The following is a 25,688-nucleotide window of genomic DNA, read 5'->3' as shown; positions in this document are numbered from 1 at the left end:
ACCAGTGTGCACACTGCAAAAAATGCTTTTCTTACTTAGATTTTTTGCCTTGTTTCAAGTCCAAATATCTCACAATTCTTAAATCAAGAATTTTCTAGACAAGCAAAACATATTGTCTTGTTTTCAGCAATAATATGCCAAAATGAAGTAAGTTTTTACTTAAAACAAGCAAAATAATCTGCCAATGGGGTAAGCAAAATAATCTTATGTCTAAAGGAAAAACAAGATTATTTTGCTTACCGCTTACACAGGCGACAGCATTACCTACTGTGCCACTGCGTCGCCCCGCTTTCTCTTCTCTTTTGATCTAAAAACACAATTATTGGCTCCCACATTTTACTATACTATACTATACACACACATTAAACTTAGGCCTGCTCATTATTTGATAAGCATTTCACAGTGAAAAATGAGGATTAAAAATTGTGAAATTAATTAATATACTGTATGAATTGTGCAAAAAGCACAATGAGTATTTTATTTCTTTTATGTCCAAAGAGATCGTATTACAACATTTACTACCATTTCCATTTAATACATTAATAATGAAAATATATTAGGTGCTCTTGGCAGGCAGACTGTGGGGCAATTTTGTTTTGTAAGCTCTGTTAAAGCTTTATTTTAAATAAAATATTGTTTTACAGTGGTATGCCTGAAGCTTTTATCCAATGGCTTTTTTTGATACAAATCATTTTCTATGATGGCCTTTTTTACAAAGTGATTTTATTTTAATGTTTTATCCAACACCTTTTTCTTCAATGACTACAGTATGTCTGATCCTTTTTTCTCTGATGTCATTTCATCAAAGTTTTATCTGCATTTTATCCAATACCTATTTATGTTTAGTCATTTCCTTTCTGTTTTAGGCTGTTTCATGCAAAGTCTTTTTGTTCAAATCCTTGTCATTCAGTAGCTTCTTGTCTAATGACATTTAATCTAAAGTCAGTCAGGAGACTGTCCAGTGACTTGTTATCATGAAGCCATTTCCTCTGATGCATTTTATTTTGTAAAGCGTCTTCTTTATTTGATCCATTTTGTGTAAATCACCTTTTACAAACATATTGTCGAAGTAATTCATATGAATGAGTGAATTAATTCAAGTCTCAGTGTGTTTATATGACGATTCATTTATATTAAGCTAATCTAGGCTATATTCATTATGTAAATGCATTGAATAGCAAAATCAACAGATCCTTAAGAGATTGTATTGGTTTAATTTAATCAATTTAGACAATCAAATCAATGTATTTTTTACATGATTTTCTTAATTTCCACAGATGCACACAACATGATGAGAAACAATGTGAAGTAATCTTTTCTTCTGGCAGGTTAGTTTAACATCAGATAGAACAGAGATTGTTGTGGTTTTGTCAAGGATATCCTGGATTATTTTGGTCCTGGAACATCATTCTAAGAGTTATAATAAGAGTTTATTATTAAGATCATTAGAAGAGTTATTACTTTAAGAGTTGAATAACAACAGGACCACCTATAGGCATGGGCAGGGATGGGACGAACCCACCAAATATCTGTCTTGCCCTTCCAATCAAAAAGACAGCAATATACAAATATATTTTTATTATTTTATTTCATACGATTTGTGATTTGATAAAAGCAGTAAGGTGGGCTCTGTGTTGAAAAGATTAATAAAAAGGGCCTTAAAAGTCCTGAAAACGGAAGGAACACCAAACTGTTTGATTGGCTGCACTTTCCTTCACGACGCGAGGCTACTTGGCTACAGTTCAGTCTGTTACAGTGTCACACAATTCTTAAAATCTATAAATATTTGCTTCCAAGTGCAATGGGTAATTGTTTTGTACCTTTAAACATACACACATGCCCCAGTAAAAAAAAAAAAAAAAAAAAAAAAACAGCTGTGCATCGGTAAAAGCTTTGAGATATGATTTACATTATTAAGTGTGCTAATCCCAGAATAAAGACATTGTTCTCTAAATACAACCAAACCTAATCTGGTGAAATGAATGTAGTTTAAAGGAAACAAACTGACGCATGCTGGTTGTTAACATGCATGTCAAAAAAACACGCATCAAACTGTAGACTTTTAAAGAGTGCAAAAAATCTGTTGACTGTTCATAGACTTACCATCTGAGCCAAATCACATCTACTAATATTGACATTTGTTATTCAATCAATAAACAACAAATTGGCATGCATTTAACAAGTTCTTAAAAAACAAAATAGACAACACAGTTTTTAAGCTGTTTAAAAGGATTTTGGCTGTCTCTATGTAAAACTTGAGCATGCAGGTTTAATCTTAAGCCACCCTAGTCTCTCTAAATTCTTGTTCAGTTTCTTTCATTGTAAGCCTTTATCAATTGCCGATAAAGCTCCTGCTCGTTGTTCACATTCATCTCTGAAAAAAAAGCAACAAAACAACAAATCATTTATCAATTGTTATTTTCACTTATTAACAGTCATTTTTCTTGTCAGATAGAGATAGTGTTTTTCTTCTTGAGCATTGTGAAATTCCACACTCACCTGCCATCAGAGCAAATTCATCCATTTTACTAGTCTCTTCTTCAGTCCATATTTTGTCTGCCTGTGAGGTGAAGAAAATAGTCACACATAAGTAAAAGACATGGTATTAAAAAACTAAAAACATGGTATTAAAACATGATAGTTCACCTAAATATTTAAACTTGTTCACCATTTACTCACCCTCAAGTGGTTTCTTTATTTGGTTAAACACTAAATAAGTTTTAATAAAACAAAATTAATTGACTTATAGAGTTAAAAAAAATAATAATTGTGATGCACAATATATTGGCAGCCATATCATAATGTTATCATTAGCGATCCAATATCAAAATGAGACATATTTTAACCGATAGGTTACGGAATTGTACAGAACTGCCTGCCTCGTGCCAACTTGGTCAAACTTGTTTAGACTTGTCTAGTGCACTATAAGCTTCCCTCACATTGTTTATTTCCTCAAAGTCAGTCATTTCTTTGTCTGGAATTGCTGTGCATTAATAATTTAGTAAGTAACCATGTTCCTTATCATTGTAGATTTGTTTGATAGTGTCATTGTTTATTATGGTTTAAATCGCCTCAGTAAAAATATTGTTTGTGTAAATATAATAGCAGCGATACGCATGTGCTAAACAGCTCGTTGAGTTGTTTGTAATCTGATATGTTTATATCAACGTGTTGCCTGGCATGTGTTGTTGCTGTAAGAGTGTATTCAGTTTGATCAGCATATTTATAATGATTATAATGAGTGTACGTGATGGCTATTACCACGCACACACAGTGGCTAGTGAGCCGTCAGAGCCGTCAGAGCCTTTGCAGCAGCAGGGAAGAGGTGTGCCAGTCACTGAATCCAGCATAGGGGTTCTCAACCCTCCGCCACCTTCTGTCTTTACATTATGCACTGTGTTTGTCATAAAGTCATTTGTGCTTAATGCTCAGGTGTTGTATCACTTTCGATGACAAATCTGACTGTGCTTCGTGTGCACATGCATTTAACGGCGCCTGCAGTTAAAGTCTCAAACTCACAGCAGTTTACCATAAAGCTTTAATCGAATATATTTTTTGCAATTAACAGCAAGAACAAACATAGACGTGTTGTCTTATTGACAAGCAGCACTTACATGTGTTCAAAATAATCTAAAACACCAAATGGGACAAATTTATGCTGCTTTTTCTAAAGTGTTACTCTCTGTATTGCTTTTCACTTGTACGGTGGTTCTGAAGTGTCAAAACACCTCTCAAAACGTCTTTTTGGGCATTACATATTTCTACATATGTACATTGCTGTAACATGTTTTATTCAAGAACATTTAAGCTGGTTTCAGTTCTTTTTTCATTTTCCTTTTGTTCAAAATATATTAATTTAACTTGTTTGTTAAATAAGTCCAATTTTGTTATTTAACCTATTATTTTTATACAACAGTCAAGTTATATGTTAATTTGCTATGCAAAGAAAAGGAAATAATTTACTTTTGGCATGCTGATTTATGTGAAATCATGAATATAGGTCTATAATTGCCTTGCCGTTTTTAAATTATAGCTTTTTTCTTTGAGTATTCAGTTCATAAGATCAGTTCAAACCTTTATGAAGTTTTTAAAATAAAATCAGTTGTTCACTGTATAAAAATATAACATTTTGAAATATTAATATTTTTCGGCTGTGGTATATCAGCTAACGGCCTCAAAATCTAAAGAGTTATCGGTTATCAATATCATACAAATAATCAATATAAGTGCATCCCTACAGATTCTATGGAAGGAGTGGTTACAAGTTTTCAACAATTTGGACCAATGTTTTCCAACAATAACCTATTTTGTGTTCAGCAGAATAAAGAAAATCAAACAGGCTTGTGACAAGTGAATTATGATTAAAGAATGAAGAATTTTCGGTTTTGGGTGAACTATATTTTTTACTTTTGTTGTAATCTACTAGTATTAACAAGTTTTGATATAATACATTTACAATATTTTATGATATTCAAAATGACACTTAAAGCACTCACCTCAGACAGCATTAGCTGGACACATTGGTCTTGAGGTGTTGGTGCTTGGCTCACAGGTTGTACTTCAGGTTTTATCCTCACTAATAATACAACAACTCATGCATAAAAAGGTTTGTAGGAATTTGTAAAATCTGTGTGAACTACTAACTCACAATCAAGTAGATCAATAATAATCAATACAATATTTCATTGTATTCAATACAATGAAACCCAGCAGTCTACACTAAAACTATTTGTTTACTTTGTTCTAGCAAAAGATAACAAATGTGGTATAGTAGAAAATAGTCACCTCCTACAGTAATGTGTTGTGTTCTGCCTCCACTGCTGACCTGACAGTGATAATCTCCAACATCTGAAACACTGAAGTTTCTCAGAAGTACAGACACATTTCCTCTCTCGAGCTCTCGACTGTCCAGACTAACTCTGTCTTTATAGCCTCTGCCCTCATTCATATGCTTGTTCTTGTAGACACAAACACAGTCGGTCTCCTTAAACCATCTGATCTGCATGGCAGTGGCGCAGATTTCAGGAGACGAGTAACAAGGAACAGTCAATTCAGACCCCAGAGAAACCTTTGCTTCTTCAGTTGTTTGGGGAATAACAAGTTGAAAATCTGTTGAGAAAAAAGATGGACTTACACAACTACTACCTTCAAATGTACTTTTTAAAGTAGATTAAAACATTGAAGGTCCAGTGAAATTAAAATAACATTTTATTTTTTTTTTTTAGATATTAGTCTTTAAGATTTATAAGCTAGTGTGGTACAAAACAAAGACAACATGTTTCGAAGATATACAACCAATGTAAACATGTAAAAGTTGCATTTTGTCATTTCCGCCTAAATGGTTCAACATTTTTTTTCATGTCACCTCATACTTTAGTTTCTCATCAAATCTTGACCAATCTCTCTAAAACATTTTCAACTAAAGCCAATCAGCTATCTAAACATATTAAACAACACCCATTTTTGTTTTAGCACAATTTAAAAACAAAACTTACTTTGAGACACTTCAAATGTTTGATTACTGTATTTTGTGTTTAAATATACTCAACTGTAATAAGTGAAACTTATATTTTTTAATGATTAGAAGAAAACTTACCATTGCTTGAGATCCTCTCGTTGAAACTCTAATGTCGAGGAAAACAAAGTTAGTATGTAGTCTTGTACATCCAACATAACTCCCAAACATTCATTTTACAGTGATTCTTTACAAAGATTCACAACATGAGGTCAGTTTGTGGAATAAATGTAACAGTTTAAGAATGAGTCTAATATATTGATGAGCCATGCACTGATTTACATTTAATTAATCACACAATTAACAATTTATAAAATTCTTTAACACCTTCAGGACTTTAAAACAGTAGTGTCAATGTATTTATGGACAGTTATATGCACACATACCACATGTTGTCTCTGATATGAATCACTGTGATGTGAAGGATGCCTTGGTGATTCTATAATTCAGAAAACAAAAACCCATCAACAAACATTACAACACAGATGGCAAGAGTTTCTTCTAGTCTTAAAACAAATGAGTAAATAATTTTAATTTTGACTTACTGTTGGTTGCTTTTATAATTTTTTCATCCTAAGATGAAATCAGACAAAAATAAGACGCAAATATGTTTTACAATAAATAGTTTTGTTTTATTCATTCTGTCTGGTCTGTATCTCAGATGTATTTGTAGAAATAATATGAATAAAATAGTGTTATTGATACCTTTTATCGGGCCACCACAGCATACAATACTGATCTGTCAAAATATTCTTTCTTTTACATGACTCTAGGAAAAATGTGGTTTGGGATGATCGATCAAAAATAAGAGACTAAAAAAGAAATTAGTTCTGAATATTTTGGATAATTATTTTAGAATTATTATAATCTTAATCAATATGTTTATATGAATGATTTTTTTAATGATTTCCACATAAAGACTTTGTGTGTATAGGTACATCTTTGTGTACTTGTGTGAGCAGGAACTTATTGTGAATGAATACTTGTAAAAATGGTAACCTTTCAAAATGGTGATTATGTGTAAAATTAATATGTGTATTCTTAATCTACCATATTTGCCCTGTTCTCATCAATTTTTAGTTTAGTTTAGCATTTTTTTAGATGTAACCTTCATTCCTGAATGAATCAGCACTTTTGAATGAATCTCTTTTTTGAATTAACTGTATAGTAATGATTGAAATGACTTTTTTACACTTTGTTTTCTGTAATGCATGGTTCATTTCTCTATGTCAGAATCAGTGCAAACCCAGTTTAGATTTTTTCCACTGTATCAAAATTATAGACACCACTGCTTGCTCATGGCCAGCCTGGTGAAAGGGGTGGTTATTTTGTCTAAAAAAAATGGAACTTTTTGGAGTTATTCACCTCATTTTCTATTTAAATACTGCATTTAGTGACATTTCAAAGACTATTTTTAGCTAGATTAGCTTGTCGGGTGGTCATCATAACCAAACATTTTGATGTACCTAAAATATTTCCTAAAGATTTAGAAAAAAGAAATATGAATAAATACTTATTTTTAAAATACAAATGTATTACATGATAAGGAAAAAATAAGAGTCTGTAACCTATTTTCATTTATTAAGCAAATAACAACACACATTTAATTTTCTACAGTCAGAATTTGGCCATTTGAATAATAATAATTCAAATGTAATAATAATGTAGAGTTTTATGATTTTTTTGCCTCTCTTGAAGAAAAGCACATTTGAATATTCATGTATAACAACAATAGCCAATTTAGTATTTAAACAAATTTTAATACAGGCCACTTTTGGTGCTTTACACCTTTTCAATTGGTGATTTTTTGTTTCAAGAATAAAGTCCGGGATTCAGATAAAAGTTACTCGTAAAATGTTTTCTCTATTTAAAAACAATAGAGTAGTGAAAGATGACTTCTTTTACGACAGCACAGCTGAATGTTGGACTCATAAAAAAATAAATGTTTGCATTGATCAAAACTGATTTGAAGTTAGAACGAAGTGACCACCAACAAAGGATTCTGCTTAGTTTTAAAGCCTTTCAATGGGTTATTTTCACTACTTATGATGGCATAGTAGTCAAATAGGACAAATGAGCGCATGTATGGGACAAATTCTGGACCTTTGTCAGGGAGGGGTGGGTCTTTCGAACCACCTGGACCCCTCCTGGATACAAGCCTGCACTGAATTGCAGTTTAGGAATAAGATTGCAAGGATGTTTGAATCTTTATCACCATATTTAAACCCAATATTTATGCATGAACAAAATAGCTACAGATCAGAGGCTTACTGTTTCACTAATTGAGGCATTAAAGAATTCAAATCTAAGATTTTTTTTTTATTCAGAATTCTGGTTTTGAATATGTTAGGCTATTTCTAAAAGTAAAATATTTACACTTGTTAATAGAAAGGTTTTTCTTACCTCACGTAGTATAGATGGGGCATTTTTATCTTGATATATTGGAGACTGATTCACAGGTTGGATGCCAGGATTGACTCTCACTAACAACAACATTACTCATTATTTTTTGTGGACGTTGTCTTTGTTGATATCTAAATTTCTTTTGCACAATTAGTCTTTTATAACTAAGCATAAGAGAACTGCTCACCTCTCACAGTTATCTCCTCTCTTCTGTCTCCATTAATGACCTGACAGTGGTAATTTCCAATATCTGACAGCCTGAAGTTTTTAAGTCGCAAGGACACGTCTCCTTTTTTAAGTTTGTGAGTGAAGAACAGACTCGCTCTGTCCTTGAACCAAACCCCTTCTGCGATCTTCCTGTCTTTATACAGGCAAACACAGTCTGCATCTTTAGACCAGCTGATCTCCATGTCCACAGCGTTGATTTCAGGAGACAGTTGACAAGGAATAACCAAATCAGACCCCAAAGAAACCTCAGCTTCTGCCGTGCTGGGAACAACCAGCTGAAAGTTTCCTAAGAGGAAAAGAGATGCACTCAAAGGTATTTCACATCCTCAAAATACATTTTCAGAAATGTTTTAAAACTTACTGCTTTTTGACAATGCCATCTTGAAATCCTAATTGAGATATAAAAAATTGTTATTAAGAGTAAAGGTATGTATTGAATGATGAGTGATCTTTATTAACTTTTAGCTTGATTGACTGATTAATGATTACAAATACCACATCACAAATATTGCTTAAATTGCAACATACCCCATGCAGACTTCTGCTATATACTTGGCTTGATAATTCTTCAAAGCAGAAAACAAATATAACTCTTCTCAAATAAAACTAACACACTGAAAGATGCCGTAAAGCCTTTAAGTTCAGTCAACTTAAAATATGAAACTATGCCATACAACTTCAAAATATGTAATAATCATTGTAAGCACACATTTTTTTAATGTTATCTTATATTTTCAGTGAAAAAATCTACTTCTTTCAGTGACTTTTTTTTACACACACATATAAACATGCAGTCTTTTATTGTGTTTAGAGATGCAATGTAAGTGGATTTTAAAGTAGATACCCTTAAAGTCAAAAAAGTTGTAAAGGCATCTTTAAACACCATATGTTTCTTTTGACACTTTCTACTAAATAACAAGTCAATGTCACTTTATGTGAGTAATTTAAAGCAACTTACTTCTTTTTTCAGGTCCATTCATGTTGTCCTAATATAAATTGGGGCAAATGCAGTTTCTTTGATTATCTGACATATTTGATGTAGAAACAAACAGATACACACACAATATATTTTTATGGGTAATGGATAATTAAAGAGCACATACCTCAGACATCTTGTATGCAGGAAGACTTTTTGATCTGAGAATCTTTGATGACAATTCTATAATGCATACAATACCACTCATATTTTCATAGGATCAATGAGGAATGAACACATACAGAGATGTACACGTCAGTACTTATTAACCTTTTAATGTGCTGTGCAAATTCTGATTTAAAAACATACCCTTACTTGTTTCACCTTTGTCCCCCTTAAACAAGAAAAAAAAAAAATCAAACGTATTTAGCATCTCGTGGCTGAACATCCTTACACTGAATAGAAAAAGTGATAGATGCTGTGCAAAGTGTGCAGTATTTGTTAATGATTAAAAAAAAAATAAAATAAATAAAATTATATATATATATATATATATATATATATATATATATATATATATATATATATATATATATATATATATATATATACTATGATTGTATCGGTGTACACTGCACATACCCCATGCTGATTTTTGTCTGAAGCACTGTGATATGACTTGATTGATATTTCTTAAATGCAGAAAAAAATACCATAAACATTTACAAGCAAGAACCATACATCCCAGATTACAACATGTATAAAAAGGTTCTTTAAATTGTCAAACAATGGTTTTATTAGTGGAAATGTACCCCAGAAAAAAATGTAAAACTGCATTGAAATAGTGTAGGTAAAACATTCAAGTTTTAAGGTTAAGTGAAATATATTTGAATCGCTCAATCTAACAAAATAATTTGATGCCACTTACTGTAGCTTCCCTCTCCCTTCTTGTAATCCAAGTTGAGATGGAAAAATATGTGAAAGAACATTGAGAGATAACATCAACACACAAATATGATTCACTAATGATTCTCAAATGGTTAAAGGGAAGTAACTCAAATGTTTTGAAAGATTTTTAAAAAAAGTTGTATAATACTTTTTAATAAAAACAATTCTGCACTTTTTAAACTATTATATTTGTTGGGCAGAACATCATCTACAATTAAATATAGGATTGAAAAAAGATTTCTGTTTTGATGTAAAACATTATTATGAATAAAAGTAAATTAGCTTTATATCAACTCTAAAACCTACCCGTTGGCTACTTCTTAAAGGGGTGGAGCTACTCAATATATCTTGCCCTGTCCTAATGTTCCTTTTGAAATTATGTCAGAAATGACAATTGACCAAATTTGCTGCTTAAAACAGTGAACACACAAACCTCAGGTAGATGTTTGTCTGATTCATGTTGACATAACTCTACAAAAAAAAGATTCACAAGTCATATAACATACACATTCATAAAACCATTATGAATAGTTGTTCTAAGAATAGGCTACTCAAACAGGTTTGGAAGAAGTGAAGGGGAATAAATAATGGTAGAATTAGTTTTTTTTTTTTTGATAAGCTAAGTCAACTTACCTTTGTTTGTTTCTCTCATTTTGTAATCCTAATTAAGAAAAAGTTTAATGACTTCAGCTTGTTGGACAAAAAATAAAACAATGATTTACAGTATTTACTTGTAATGACACAAAGAAAGTCACAACACAAGTAGTTAAAGCTTTCCAAGTGATGTCTTATGAACAAATTTCAGGAGAAGCATGATCAGTTTTGACGAGGCTAATTCATTATTGAAAATGAGTATGTTTGCATGGACATAAATAATCTAATTTTAATACAATTAAGACAATACTCTGATTTAGAGTTACCATTTAAACAGCATTTTTTAAAAATAATTTAATCCGATTAAGCTCATCATCAAACTAAACAGATATCAGATTTAGACATGTGGAGCATGCCGATTTTAGTCACATTATTGAAGTGCAGTAAAGACATGTAAACATATACTACCATTGTGTAGGATTTTTGCCGCATTTTGCAATAGGATATTTCATACACACACGGCTGTTTCACACTGTTCTCTGCACCTATCGAGTCCGTAGGACCACAGACACACACTGCGAAATGCTGAGGGTTTTTTTTTCTACCGTTAGGAATTCGGTATCAAATTCCATTAAAACAACACTTCACCAGCAGGTCATAATATCATCCAATATCTCATTTGTCACGGTGACATGCATGTAATCTTCCTGAATTAAAGTGAAAGTGTCAAACTGCAGTTAAAGTCGACAAGTTAAATAACAAAACACTATAAATTACATAAAACTCCAGAAGAAACTTGGATAGTCTGTTGACGCAATGACGATAATTGAATTATGTGCTATAGGCCTAACATGTAAAACGGGATCATAAAAGGCACATTCAAAAAGCAACACCAGTAAACATCTTAATCATATTGTTGTCTTAATTATTCATTCATTTTCTTATCGGTTTAGTCCCTTTATTAATCCGGGATCGCCACAGCGAAATGACCCGCCAACTTATCCAGCACGTTTTTACGCAGCTGATGCCCTTCCAGCCGCAACCCATCTCTGGGATACATACACACACACACACTCATACACTCTGGACAATTTAGCCTACCCAATTCACCTGTACCGCATGTCTTTGGACTGTTGGGGAAACCAGAGCACCCGGAGGAAACCCACACGAATGCAGGGAGAACATGCAAACTCCACACAGAAACGCCAACTGAGTCGAGGTTCGAACCAGCGACCCAGCGACCTTCTTGCTGTGAGGCAAAAGCACTACCTATTGTGCCACTGCATCGCCTTGTCTTAATTAGATTGAGGCAAATAATTCAATTACTGATGTCCATGTAAACGTAGTCATTCATTCTTATATCCCAGGGGTCACCAATCTCGGTCCTGGAGGGCCGGTGTCCCTGCAGGGTTTAGCTCCAACTTGCCTCAACACACCTGCCTGGATGTTTCAAGTATACCTGATAAGACCTTGATTAGCTTGTTCAGGTGTGTTTGATTAGGGTTGGAGCTAAAATCTGCAGGACACCGGCCCTCCATGAACAAGTTTGGTGACCACTGTATTATCCAATCAGCTTAAGACCAAATCCCTATAAATAGTCAAACTTGTCATAGCTGAGCTACGCACTGTGCTCGGACCTCTATCTCTCTCTCTATCCTGATAAGGGGAATAATACGAGTTAGGGTTTCTTTTCCGAGCTCAGACCGCCGATTCGAATGTTATCACTCGATTGAATGGGCGTTATCAGTGGTTTTCAGCTAATAGATATGGGCCAGTGTTTTCCATCCACATGGCTAATCAGCTATAGATCACATACGGCTGCAGTCGAAAGTTAACGGATAATTATTTATATTATTTATTACATTTCTTATTAATTATATTTTATTAACGTCTACCCCAACCCTAAACCCAACCGTCACAGTAATGTAAAAACAGATCTGAATCTGAAGTCTTCTCTGTTAGTCTAGCTGATTAACTATGAGAAGTATTTATATTTTTTATTAAATTTTCCAATAATTGTATTTTATTAATGTCTACCCCAACCCCAAATCTAACTGTCACGGTAAAACAGATCTGGATCTGGAGTCTTATCTTAGTATAGCTGATTAACCATGTGGATGGATGATAACAGCCTTCTGAGCCTACCAGTAAGTGCAGAAGGCCTCTACTGGCCCATATCGATCAGATGATAACCACTGATAACCCATTCAATCGAGTAATAATATTCAAAGCGGGTGGCTCAGAACCCTCTCCCCTGCCGAATACACATCAAAACAGTCAAATATCTGTGAGTGTGAACTCGTGAAATGTCTTAAAATGGTTATGTGAATGTATCGCAGATTTTTATTGCTAACCTTACTTTACGAAGAAAACTAGACAGAGCTTACAAAAAAGACAGAGCTTACATTTTGATGGTTTAGTTTTCCATTGATATTACTACAGTGAAAGTCAGAATTATTAGCCCCCCTTTGATTTTTTCTTTTTTAAATATTTCCAAAATTATGTTTAACAGAGCAAGGATATTATCACAGTATGTCTGAAAATATTTGACCTTCTTGAGAAAGTCTTATTTGTTTTATTTTGGCTAAAATAAAAGCAGTTTACATTTTTTTAAACACCATTTTAAGGTCAAAATTGTTAGCCCCTTTAAGCTAATTTTTTTGTTCAAGAGTCTACAGAACAAACCATCGTTATGCCATAACTTGCCTAATTACCCTAACCTGCCTAGTTAACCTAATTAACCTAGCTAAGCCATTTAAATATCACTTTAAGCTGTATAGAAGTGTCTAGAAAAATATCTAATCAAATATTATTTACTGTCATCATGGACAAGATAAAAGAAATCAGTTAATAGAGATGAGTTATTAAAACTATTGAGTTTAGAAATTTGTTCTATTCGTTAAAAATAAATTGGGGGAAAAAAATCTACAGGGGCATAATAATTCAGGGGTACACATATTTGGCATCATATTAAACAACTAAGCTTGTTGCAGCTTTTCATTATTCAATTCAGGAACCCAATCAGACAGTGGGTTTTTGCCAGTTTAGTTTCGGTTCCTTTTACTTTCGCCCCCACATCATCTCAATAGGCTTTTCTGAAACAGTTCCAGAAGAGCTTTGTTTGATATTTGCAAGTTTCTTAATTTGAAATATATTATACAGTATACTGTTGAGGCTACTTGCAACAGTACTGTGTTGTCTCCATCTGAGTTTTGTTCACTAATTAGTGTACTTGTACACAGGTGTATGCCTCTGTTGGCAAGTAATGCTGTAGGTTGTTTCAGCCTTATTCCTGTTTCCAGTGGTTCTAGTAGTTTCATGTCCTATAAATCAAGTTTTTTGTTCTTCTTCAGGAAAACGCTGTATACATTTTATAATGTTTTTCTATAATATCTTGTAAATTATGAGCTACAGTATGTAAGAAAGAATGATTCTGTCTTACCACTGTGAATAAGTGCTGATCCTTGAAAATGGCAGATTCTATAGCCAAAAAAAAAAAAAAAAAGTTAACTGCGGAAGCTCTACCGATCATTAAAATATAAATGTATCACTTACTTTACGCTTTACTTTATCATAAGATTATTAGAGGAGTTATGAAGTGCTTACCTTCTTCTGTTACATTGACAGTTATCTGCTGTGTTTTATTTTGACTGGTGACCTGGCACATGTAAACTCCCAGATCAGACTCTGTAAAGTTTGCCACTCGTAAGGACACATTCCCTCTCACCAGATCATGGATGAACAGATTGGCTCTTCCTTCATAGCCAACTCCCTGTGTCACCTCTCGATTCTTATAAGCGCACACAACAGATGTCTCGCTATACCAGGTAATGTCCATGTCAGCAGCACTGATTGCAGGAGACAAGTGGCACGAAACAACAAGAGCAGGTCCATGATTAATCTTAACTCTTTCACCTTTTTCAGGGATAACAAGCTGGAAGTCATCTGTGAGGGAAAAGAAACCTGGAAAGAGGATCAGATGTAAGCTATGCTGTGTTATTTGAAACAATTTAGTGTCTTTCATATACTGATTTATGTAGATGTTTAAAATCTATTTTATTTGATATTCTGTACTGTTCATCACAACAATTATGCTCAAATAACATTCAGAAATGTCAAACTCACATTTAGATTGCTGTTTACTCAGTCTTAAATCACACACACACACACACACACACACACACACACACACACACACACACACACACACATCTCTCTATGTGTCTCTGTATACAGTATATATTCAGAGATCAAATGATACTTAAAATTTATACTTACTGTAGAAGTGACTTTACAACCCCATGTTGATTAACAGTTGAAATAATAATACAATATTTTTTTTTTAGAAAACTTACTGCCACTTCTAGCTGTCATGCTTCTGGAAAACAGGAAGAAATCGCACCCAGTGAGAGTGAAGAATGAATTCAGTCACACAAAACACTGGTTTATCTACACTGAACCTATGTGAGGTCATGCAACCGAAACTAACTTCATTTTCCTTTATTCATGAATGATTACAAACTTGTTGTACCTCTCGTACAGTTTGATTACTTAAATCAGTTTGTGTTTATGATAACTTCTGGTTTTGATTTAAAATATGATGACAAATTCACACAAGCCTGCTTTTAACACTTACCCAAAGGACAAAGGGAAAATTAAAATTGAGTATGCACTTCTGGCTGGCTGGATGTGCTGATGATTTCTGGGAGCTGAATAATTCATTGATTGTTCATCTAAAAAAATTAAAAGTTCCTCAGCTCCCAAGAATTTACAGAAAGAATCCTTGTGACACAGCACAAAATTCTCAGGACAGTATAGGACAGTATAGTGTTATTGTCTGCTCGAGCAGTACAGTTTTTATAGTAGCCTATTTATGATTGTTTGTTAATGCAAATTTGTAAAATAAAAATAAATAAAAATGGTTAGATCAAGTTATTACTTTATTAGTGTACTATTTCCAGATTAACACGTACTAGTTTTTTTTTCAATATTCATATTATTTATATACAAATTGACCTTTGTGTATACGTACAAGTTAATTATTAAGTAAAATGCAAATCTATTAACCAAAATATTTTATTCCAAATATAAATACAGAAGCGTCAAAAATGTAAGTTACATGGATGTTCCTATCATGTAGGCTACATATTTTCACGGCAGTATCAGATTTCAGTTATTATGGATGATGATGATGCGAGAAGAAAGCAAAACTGAAACCAAAACGAACCTGACCTGTCGGCGCCGCACCTAAACAAACTATTTGTGTCTAAGGAAGTAAAGGTAAGCATATAGTCTACTACCGCTCTAGATATAGATCTCTAGTCTGTTGTTGAAGTTTTTTTAAATATCCTGAAGCGCACTTTGGCGTGCGGCGTTGTTGAATACGATGTGCTGCCTCTCGGGCTACAAGCACTATTCAACGAGCTACCAAATCGTCAAATTCATAACTATTGTACAAATGCCAGGTCAATATATTGATAGGCTCTTACAATTTCCATTTTCTGTAACTGTTATTCAAGTACATAGGTCAGTATGCGTCTGTGTCATTGACATTGTCTTGTCACCTAAATTCACTGTGGAAATGTTTTAATGTTGTGAATACACGCTGACTGAGCGAAGCAGAAAATGATTATTGTTTTTAAACCTTTAGTTTAAATATTTTGTTGCAAAACGTCGCACCACGCTAACGTGAAGTTTAAAAAAACAGTGCGCATAGAATGTTTGACAAAGATAGTTTTACCTTGGACGTTTCATATCGAGACGTTCGCAAATCCAGGCACCGACTCTAAAGTTACACTGATTGTACGCTTTTCCAACATGAATTCAATAGCTTTTGAGTAGAAAACCTTTTTTGCCAAGCAGCCCACATTTCCCTATACAAATTAAATAGCTGCTAAACACAAAAACTATTCTATTCTACATTTGATGAAATCATCCATATACCTTCATGTTTTTCGCCCTTTAGGCGACAAAGAAGATGGCAAAAGCAAGCAAAGGTAAGTAAAATAATTATGAAGTGAAATTGCTTTTTCATTTACAAAAATTATACAGGGTTCTTCTAGTTTGGGATTGAAAATCAACAAACTTTGTTTTTTAAGAGTAAAATAATCTTCTACTAATGGCATCCTAGTTGTACGCCACAAATTATCAAGGACTAAAAATACACAAACAAGCTACAATCTCACTCATTATCATATAGGTAATTTATCAGGGGCAAACAGAGCGAATTGAACAGCCAATGTTGGTTTTATGTGATAGATGCCCTTCCAGCTGCAACTCAGCACTGAGAGTACTGTAATAACTTGTGAACCCCCATTGCTTGGAAACCCATAGATTCACACAGAAACACACCTAATTTACTTTACTCCACATGTGAGAATTTGCATGCGTGTGGTGTGTGTTGCCAGAAGACGAAGACGTTTTCTTAACTTGTTTGCATGTGTTTTTAATTTGCGATGTGTTTGAGCTCCCTCTGTTGTTTCAATTGTATTGCATTTGCACACACAAGTGCTGAAATACAGTTGAAGTCAGAGTTATTAGCCCCCCTGTTTATTTTTTTTCTCTCCCAATTTCTGTTTATTAGCCCCGTTTATTTTTTTCCCCAATTTCTGTTTAAGAGAGAAGATTTTTTCAACACATTCTTACACATAATAAACCAGCAGACTGAGGAACAGTTTTTTCCCAGAGCTGTCTTTTTCTTGAACTCTGCCGCTCATTGACTCTTTTGCCCCCAACCCCCCACTCTCCTCAAACTTAAACTCCTCACAATCACTGCACTGTTTGACATTTGCACATTTAAAATTTGCACATATTCATAGCACTACATTGCACTGATTTACTTATTTGAACTGTACATACCCACAGCACATATACATTTGTAATCATGTTTATCTGTCTGCACACTTCTGATTATTAATAGCAACATGTACATATATTAATTTATTGTAAATCTCTGTTCATAGCTAATACAACCTGTATATAATGTTGTATAATATTGATAGTACATCCATCTGTAAATATCACCATAGTTTTTCTATTACTGCACTTTATAACTTATACCTGTATCCTGCACTTGCTGCTATTGCAGTGCTGGTTAGACCTAAACTGCATTTCGTTGCATTGTACTTGTACATGTGTAATGACAATAAAGTTGAATCTAATCTAATTTAATCTAATCTAATAAACTCATTAACTTATCTTTGCCATGATGACAGTAAATAATATTTGACTAGATATTTTTCAAGACACTTTTATACAGCTTAAATGACATTAGTTTAAGGCTTAAGTTTAATTAGGTAACTAGGCAGGTTAGGGTAATTATAAGGTAAGTTATTATATACCAAGGGTTTGTTTTGTAGATTATCGAAAAAAATATATAGCTTAAAGGGGCTGATATTATATATTTTTGTTACACATCTTGCACAAATATACATAAATGTATATAATGTATAGTGCAAACATTTGCACTTTTCCACATTTAAATGTTCTGCACAAATTCTGTTTTATGTTCTCCATTTTAGAGGATTTACTTCCATTATTTTACAACTGTTTTCATCACTGCTCTATTATTTATTCTTTTAACTTTCTTTATATTTTCTATTTTTTAGCAAGATAAATTCCTTGTAAAGTACATGTACAGTATAACAATATATATATTATTTATACAGTTTATACTGGAGTAGTAAATATATCCTAGCATTGAGTGCATTCCAATTGTAAACATATCATTGTAATGACATGACTGTATTTACTTCTTTTTCCTGACAGATGAGTTTCAGCTTGTTCTTGAAGGAGCTGACAGAGAAAATGTTGAACAGGAGTTCACAGTGCCGTGTCATCTGTCACCTAAAATCAGCGCTGTTGACATGGAGATCAGGTGGTTTAAGGAGACAGAATGTGTGTTTCTCTATAAGAACAGAAAACTGTTGGAAGGAAGAAGCTACAGAGGCAGAGTGAGTTTTCTGACTGAGGATCTGGAAGAAGGAAACGTGTCCTTATATCTGAGAGACTTCAGACAGTCGGATGTGGGAGATTATGTGTGTCAGGTCACCAGTGGAGATGCAACTGAGGAGATTACAGTAAAAGTAGGATGTGAGTATTTTACACCTCATTTTGAACTTTTTCCAGTGTAACTTCGCCTGTTCAGTGTTTTAATGTTAGACTAAATATGTGTAAAATTTTAAAACCAGGTTAACAATAATATTTCCTCTACTATTACATCTCATTTAGTTTCTCTTTGAAATGGTACAATGTGTAATTTAGATTTTTAATGCTTTGTGTCAACAGATGACTTGTGGAAAGGTGCAGCAGTAGCTGGAGCATTAGTAGTAGCAGGAGTGGCAATAGTAGTTCAGGCAGGAGAAGCAGAAGCAACAGCAAAATCATCAGTAGCACCAAGAGTGACAATTCAGGGAAGAGCAGCATTAGCAAATGGAGGAGTAGTAGCAACAAAATCATTATTTGCAGTAGTAGGAGCACCAGAAGAAGCAGTAGCACCAATAGCAGGAGCAACAAAAGCAATACTGTTTCTGATTCTCCTTGGAGCAATAGTAGTATTAGCATTAGTAAAAGCAAGAAGAAACGGTGCACGAACAACAAGAAACACAAGACCAGTCGACATAGTTGCAGACGTGGCGACAAATTGCTGGAAGCTTACTGTCAGACAATTCTTAAAAACTGATAAGGTAATAGTACAAATTTACCCTAAACTGATTGAGTTTACAGTATGATTTATAAAAACATTTTCATGCATGTTTGCATTTTTCACTGAAAAAAAATTATCCGTATCAGTGTTCTTCATTCCTGATGTTGGGGACGATGTCTATGCCTCTGTTATGTGAAACACTCAGTTCACCATATGAAGCTCTGCGTTAATGATCTAAATCAGATGTAGTAAACAGTGGGGACTTCCACAAAATGTGCAGATTGGTGGATCGCCAGAACCAGGATTGATAAACCACAGATTTATATCTAAATATTTTTTTAATATATATATATATATATATATATATATATATATATATATATATATATATATATATATATATATATATATATATATATATATATATATAACATTAATTTTATTTTGGCTTAGTCTCTTATTTATCAGGGCTCGCCACAATGGAATGAACCGGGATAAAAATGGAAGTTTTCCGGCATATGTTTTATGCAGTAGGTGCCCTTCCAACTGCAACCCAATACTGGGAAACATCCATACACTCCCTTATTCAGTCATACACTATTTTTACTCAATTCACCTATACTGCATATTTTTGGACTTGTGGGGGAAACCGGAGCACCCGAAGGAAACCCACGCCAACAAGGGGAGAACATGCAAATGTCACATGGAAATGCCAGGACTTGAACCACAAATTTGTTTTCACAAATTTAAAACTAAATATAAACGAATAAAACCATTCATGAAACAAACTGAAACTAAGAAGAAATGTACTGCATATTTAAAAAAAAGTCTCAAAATAAAAAGTAATTAAAAAAATGCAAATTTATAATACCTTTGATCCGTAATGAATGGTTGCTTTCTGAATCGGGATTTCTTCATGATTGCTCTTTATTCGATCAGAATCAGTTTAGTCCTTTAAGATATAAAAGCACCAATCAACAAATAAATCAAAATTTCTTATTTTTATTTCCACAGGCTCACAGAACATGGAGTGAAGAGGAAAGAAATAAAATAAAGGAATCTTCTCTTCTGGCGGGTGAGTTAACATCAGCTAATCTAAGATGTGCATTTGAGCAGATAGTGGAACATTGTCTAGTTAAACAGTCCAGTTAACATGAATGACAATCCATAGCCAAGAAGCATCTATTTAGAAATCGACAGACCTACACATAATCAAGCACAGTTTAGCATGCTTTTATAGGTTATTTTGGCCTTTAAAGGTTATATTTTATACATGTTCACAGCTCTTAATTTACTGAGAAGCTAATCTTGACCAATGTCCTAAAGTAAAACTGGTTTCTCTGAATTATAATCATTTAAAAAAAGCAAATAAATATATGCATAACCTATGCCTAGAAACAGTGTTTTACATTAAGCATACCTAACAAAGTGATGCTGAAATGTCAAGGACAGGTACTGAAATCTTTGAATCATTTTTAGATTTAAATTTTATGATGGGTTCAGGTTATGTACGTTAGTTCAGATTGAAACAAATGATCTAATTTTATCAATAGATTTGTTCATTGAATATTCTCCTGCTGCTCTATTTAACACTGCTGGTGATACTGCACACTAAACACAGTGAGAAGAAACAGCAAAGACAACAATCCAGACAGTGAGTTCATTTCAATTGCATATTTTATACTTAAATATTTTATTAAATAAAATTCAGAAACATTATCTTGATATTTGCGTGCATTGTTTTGATTTGTGATACTTCCATTATTTTATCAGTGTGTGAAGAGCCGTTTCAAACGAGAAGCAGTGGAGATGAAGACATGGAACCACAGAATTGATTCTTCTAGTCAGTAAGTTACAGAGAAAAATGACTGTGCAGAAATGCTTTATTAAACTATCCATTTTAAAGGGGGCCTATTGTGCAAAAATCACTTTTATAAGGGGTTTAAACACAGGTGTGTGGTAACTGTGAATTTAACCTGCGTCATATAGTCAAAATGTAATAATTATTCTTTTTTATAATCACAACTCATAAAAACAGTCTGCAGAAACACTTTGAAAGACATTCTCCATTTGTACATGTCATCAGAGGGGGAAAGTCACACCTATTAGTGACAATCTTTCCCTCATTAGCATTGGAGGTCAGTCTTGTTTTTGAATCTGCCACTATGCTGACACATAAAGCTCCACCTTCTTTTGAAAAGAGCACAATCTAATTTGAATTTAAAGCGACAGTCACCAAAATAGCACAATTAAGATCAAAGCCAAAAGGGGCAGTTTCAAAGAGTTCTAATACAGTATTTGTGGGGTATTTTGAGCTGAAACTTCACATTAAGGACAACAGAGACTTACTTTACATCTTGTAAAAAGGGGCAAAATAGGTCCCCTTTTAAGGGATAATTTACCCAAAAATAAGAAATTGGCATAATTTACTTGTAGTTATTTTTCCTCTTAATGTGTTAAAGTACAATAGTTAGATTATTTATTTTAAAATATTTATCTACCTTTTGTAAAATTTAAAAAAAAAAAACACTCTAACAAACGCTACAGTAGTTAAGCAACGAGTTGTATCAATATTCACGAAGCAAGCTCAATAAAATGCATTCTAAATATCACTGACATGATCCCCTTATTTCACTACCTGCTAATTAGTTTTTGAGAAAATGTGACGTGTTTATTTCTTTTATTTCATCCTTAATAAAAAATGTTTTAATATCATTTAATTCATTCGTTCATTCATTATTAACTTTCTTTTTTTTTTTTTGTCTTTGTCCCTTTTGTAATATTGTTATATTTGCATTACAATTTTATGGATTCTTATGGATAGTTCACCAAAAAATTAACATACCATTTACTTAACCTCAAGAATCATCTTTTAAAGAAAAACAAATACTATAAAAGTCAATAGTCATGTTTTCAGCATTTTTCAAAATATCGTTCCTGTCAGAGAAGAAACTCAAACAGGTTTAAGACCAGAGATGGGCAGTATTTATGATATATGTATTTCAAATACTTATTTTAAATATAAAATAGTATTTTGTAATTTGTATTTGATAGGGTTTGTGAAAATTGCTTAATATTTTGTATCAAAATACTTTACTGTGTTGTATGTTTGTATTTTGAAAATACTGTGTAAGTCTACATAATGACATCAAACAAATGTCTTTTATTTATGCTTTCTTAGTTATTTGCCAAGGCTTGAGATGAGAACAGAAAACTGATTTATATTGAAAATGTTGATCAATGCTTGGAGTACGAATGGAAATTGTGCATCCCACATAAAGCAAGAGACAAATAGCAGAGGTAAATTCATAACAAGGTCAAAATCAGACAAGAAAATAAGACAACATAAAAAAAAAGTCCTAAAGTGGCGATACTTACAGAAATAAATTAGCTTTTTCAAATTACCGTAGCTAATCTGCAGATGCTCTTTATAGTTAATTACAAACTTTGATATAGTTAATCAGTATCAGACAAAAATAAGAAATAATATTCCTGTCAAAAACTACCAATTTTTTTGAGAGCTTGTGTTTTTATATTGTGTATTGAGGTGTACAATTGCAAAAAAACATGAATGACTAAGACTGGAAATTTTAGTAGTTTTCGGAAATCGTGATTTTACACTGAGTACTGAAGATTTCAATTGCAAAAATGTTGAAAAATAAGATTTTTAAGAGATGGCAGCAATTTTCACAATCAGGAGATTAAGTACTATATTTCAACTCATTATCTGAATTAAATGATTATACAATGATTAAAAAAATCATCTTCAAGACAGGACTTTCTGTATGAAATTTGTACAAAATCTATACTAAAATCAAAGATAAAAACTTATGAATAAAACATAAAAATTTTTATTCTTACAGTAGAGGTGATGAGGTGCAGAGAAGCTGACTTAAACTTGCTCAGAGAAAAGCTGTTGTTATCAATCATTGTTTACTTCACTAAGTCAGTTTATTGCTGAAGAAATTGATCCAATAGGACTATTGAAAGAAGGTTTGCGAAAAAATGACATGCTCCCTTATAAAAGTATTTTCAAAATACATTCTTTTGTTTTGATGCATTTGTGGCTGCTGCATTTTGATACATGCAAAATTGAGGTATTTTGTATTTTGTTTTAAAATACATTTCAATCTCATCCCTGTTTGAGACAAATTAATGATGAGTTAATGGTGAGAGAATGCTCTGTAGCAATGTTCAGATAACTCTCTTTAACATCTGTCAGTTGAAAAATATAATTTTTTATTATAACTAGAGTTATTTAACTCAGTAAAAATTTCTAAAAGTAAACCAAGTGCTTGCTATCTTACAATGTATTTATGTCATTGCCACAGTTTTTTGTGTTTCTATAGGACACAGAGACACTGAGGTTCCTGAATAAAGGCCAAACCCTGCATACAGAGGCTCTGAGAATGTGGAGGAAAATGTGTGCAAGTGTGTGAGTTTATTTTTGTCAGAGATGCTGTAGAAGGACAAAGTGCCAGCTGGCCAGTCCAAATACACCCCGACCCTTTTAGAGCGAGATGAGGATGAAGGCGGACGCATTTTAGTTCTCTCATTATTGTGCCAGGCTAAAAAGCTGTTATCAGAGCAGACAAGTCTCCAGGATTTGTCATTAGATCCAAACTCACAATCATCGCTCTGTCCTTTCCTTCTGATGCCTTTATATGAGGCTGAAATGTAGACTCCGCTTTTCCCGCTCCACTCAGCCTCCCATGAGCAGCGTCCACGCAGACTCTCAGCACACAGAACCTGAGGACAGCACTCAAACCTGTCAGGATGATCGGGATAGGACTGTTCCTCTGCTACATGCGTCACCGTTCTGTTTCCATCAGATAGAGACAGATGTGTGTGTGCTGTATCGGGGTCCAGGGTGAGGTCACAAGCATCTGCACACAAGAACAGAGAGGTGAGAGACCACAGGCAAATACAACAAATATAAAACCATGTCTCAAGGTGAAAGTTTGTATATTATTATTATTATTAGTTTGGGCATGAAATGTGTATTCATAAATGTGCCAAATCCAGCCAATGTGTTATTTTTGGGGTATGTTGAGAGTCTCAATCAGGGTTAGTTTACAGGGGGGGGTGGGGGCTTATAGTTTAAAGTTTGTCTATGCAAAATTTTTTTGCAAGTAAATATGGGTGTTTACCAAATATTTCCTATAATGTCCTTCATTACAAATATGCTGTAAGATGGACTGAAGTTGGAGAAATGTCTGTCCCAATAAGGAAAAGAGTTTATAAATTATATTAAACTTTCTAAAAATAAAACTGTACATTTTCTGTGAGGATTAGGTTTGGGGATAAGATGTCATGTTTGTACATCATTGTACAGTATATTGTGCTCAAATGTGTTTGTGAGAAAGAACCTACATCTTCGTAAACCAGCTGCGATCCTAAACTTGCCCTCATGTTCCAAACTGCAGAAAAAAACAACATATTAATGTCTGCACAAAATATCAAACTAACATATTACATACATTTACATACAAGTACTTTATTCCCTTTAAATTTGTGGTTTAATTTCTTTAAATGTGTACATTAAAATTTGGCATGTAGCTATTTGTTGTTTACATATGTAATTCTACATAATGAAAGCTAGACATTAGCCACTTTCACACATACAGACTTTTCTAGAAGGTCTGTATGTGTGAACAGGCCCTTTTTGAAAATACCGGTATATTCGTTCTGGCAATTTTTCGGAAAGAGGAGTTGTAACATTACTGGTAATTTGTTGGAACGCTGCGCTGTGTGAATACTGTAGAAAGATTGCCGGAAAGAGCATGTTCTAGATGTGAACGTGCTGACATCAACTTTAGCCAATCAAATGCATTCACATCCACACGGTTTATGAAGATATAAGCCTTTGAATATTTTTCCAGACACATTCAGCTGCTAGATGTTAGTCAAATAATGTTTCTATGTTCCCTCTTAATGCCAACTGTGTAAATTATTATGAATAAGAGGCTTATGATAAGCCGTTGTTTGTTTATCTTCAAGTTCTGCTTCCTTCAGTTGCTTGACATGTTGCGTGTGCACGTGAAGGAGCTTTGATAGCGCCAGCACACACACACATATTATGCACATCTCGACATGCTAAAGTGTTCCTCTATATGTTTTTATCAAAGTTGTTCACAATAATTATCCATCCACAGAGTTTGTAATGTATGTAGTCAAATGTTTACAAATAAAAGCGCCGCCATTTTGAGCTAATGCCTAATTAATGATGTCAGAATTTACCGGTACTTTGGAATGGATGTGTGAATGGTCTTTTCTGGAAAAATTACAGAATGTCCTTGCCTGTTTGAACAGCACTTTTTTTAATTTACCGGTAAAGTCATACCGGATATTTACTGCTATCACTGTGTGAAGAGGAAGACATCTAAAACCACATACATTTACTTCAGAAGAAAAATTGTGTGTTGTTAAAGCAACTGATT

The 25,688-nt window shown here is 33.3% G+C and overlaps 3 protein-coding genes across 16 annotated transcripts in view; 1 reads left to right on the top strand and 2 right to left on the bottom strand.

The window, feature by feature from the left end:
• Positions 1-1,573: 1,573 nt before the first annotated feature.
• LOC101884650 (uncharacterized) lies at positions 1,574-24,182 on the bottom strand. The gene is made up of 21 exons (XM_005165234.6): positions 23,877-24,182; positions 14,211-14,567; positions 14,047-14,084; positions 10,644-10,671; positions 10,444-10,481; positions 9,991-10,009; positions 9,705-9,754; positions 9,432-9,456; positions 9,250-9,305; positions 9,105-9,132; positions 8,675-8,712; positions 8,508-8,535; positions 8,106-8,432; positions 7,919-7,998; positions 6,061-6,088; positions 5,902-5,954; positions 5,597-5,624; positions 4,786-5,109; positions 4,497-4,576; positions 2,500-2,560; positions 1,574-2,374 (listed from the first exon to the last, which is right to left on the bottom strand). The coding sequence occupies exons 2-21, from the start codon at positions 14,440-14,442 to the stop codon at positions 2,307-2,309; spliced, it is 1,629 nt and encodes a 542-aa protein (XP_005165291.4). The 5' UTR covers positions 14,443-14,567; positions 23,877-24,182; the 3' UTR covers positions 1,574-2,306.
• Positions 14,333-25,688, top strand: part of LOC101886205 (uncharacterized) — an 18,916-nt gene continuing 7,560 nt past the window's right edge. Inside the window, exons 1-10 of one of the 9 annotated variants that reach the window (XM_009301388.5) lie at positions 14,333-14,431; positions 14,529-14,585; positions 14,951-15,884; positions 16,570-16,600; positions 18,372-18,695; positions 18,891-19,288; positions 20,263-20,323; positions 20,870-20,902; positions 21,022-21,095; positions 23,598-25,454. In XM_009301388.5, coding sequence (XP_009299663.1) covers positions 16,582-16,600; positions 18,372-18,695; positions 18,891-19,288; positions 20,263-20,323; positions 20,870-20,902; positions 21,022-21,083 — 897 coding nt within the window. In that variant the 5' untranslated portion in view covers positions 14,333-14,431; positions 14,529-14,585; positions 14,951-15,884; positions 16,570-16,581 and the 3' untranslated portion in view covers positions 21,084-21,095; positions 23,598-25,454. Of the gene's footprint in view, positions 14,432-14,528; positions 14,586-14,950; positions 15,885-15,921; positions 16,601-18,371; positions 18,696-18,890; positions 19,289-20,262; positions 20,324-20,801; positions 20,903-21,021; positions 21,096-23,597; positions 25,455-25,688 lie in introns of those variants that run through there. The other 8 variants (XR_012406814.1, XR_012406816.1, XR_012406818.1 and 5 more) reach the window with 8 other exon arrangements.
• si:dkey-13n15.11 overlaps positions 23,468-25,688 on the bottom strand; it is a 25,432-nt gene continuing 23,211 nt past the window's right edge. For all 6 annotated transcript variants that reach the window (XR_012406808.1, XR_012406809.1, XM_009301436.5 and 3 more), the window contains 2 exons: positions 24,622-24,668; positions 23,468-24,134 (listed from right to left, as the gene is read on the bottom strand). Coding sequence is in view for 4 of the 6 variants with exons in the window: in XM_009301436.5 (XP_009299711.1) it covers positions 23,563-24,134; positions 24,622-24,668 (619 nt within the window). In the remaining 2 variants the exon portion in view is untranslated. The remainder of the gene's footprint in view (positions 24,135-24,621; positions 24,669-25,688) is intronic.

This window comes from Danio rerio, chromosome 5 (assembly GCF_049306965.1).
Source record: "Danio rerio strain Tuebingen ecotype United States chromosome 5, GRCz12tu, whole genome shotgun sequence".
Classification (NCBI taxonomy): Eukaryota; Metazoa; Chordata; class Actinopteri; order Cypriniformes; family Danionidae; genus Danio; species Danio rerio.
Note: the sequence above shows the minus strand (reverse complement) of the source record. Positions and strands in the feature narration are given on the sequence as shown.

Bases quoted from the DNA above. Each gene is read 5' to 3' on its own strand.
- LOC101884650 (XM_005165234.6), bottom strand. From the start codon at position 14,442: ATGGACATTACCTGGTATAGCGAGACATCTGTTGTGTGCGCTTATAAG. The intron at 9,133-9,249 runs GTATGTGCTCTT...AATTTATATTAG, and splicing joins CTGCATACAAGATGTCTGAG to GACAACATGAATGGACCTGA. The intron at 8,713-9,104 runs GTAAGTTGCTTT...TCTGCTTTGAAG, and splicing joins GAATGGACCTGAAAAAAGAA to AATTATCAAGCCAAGTATAT.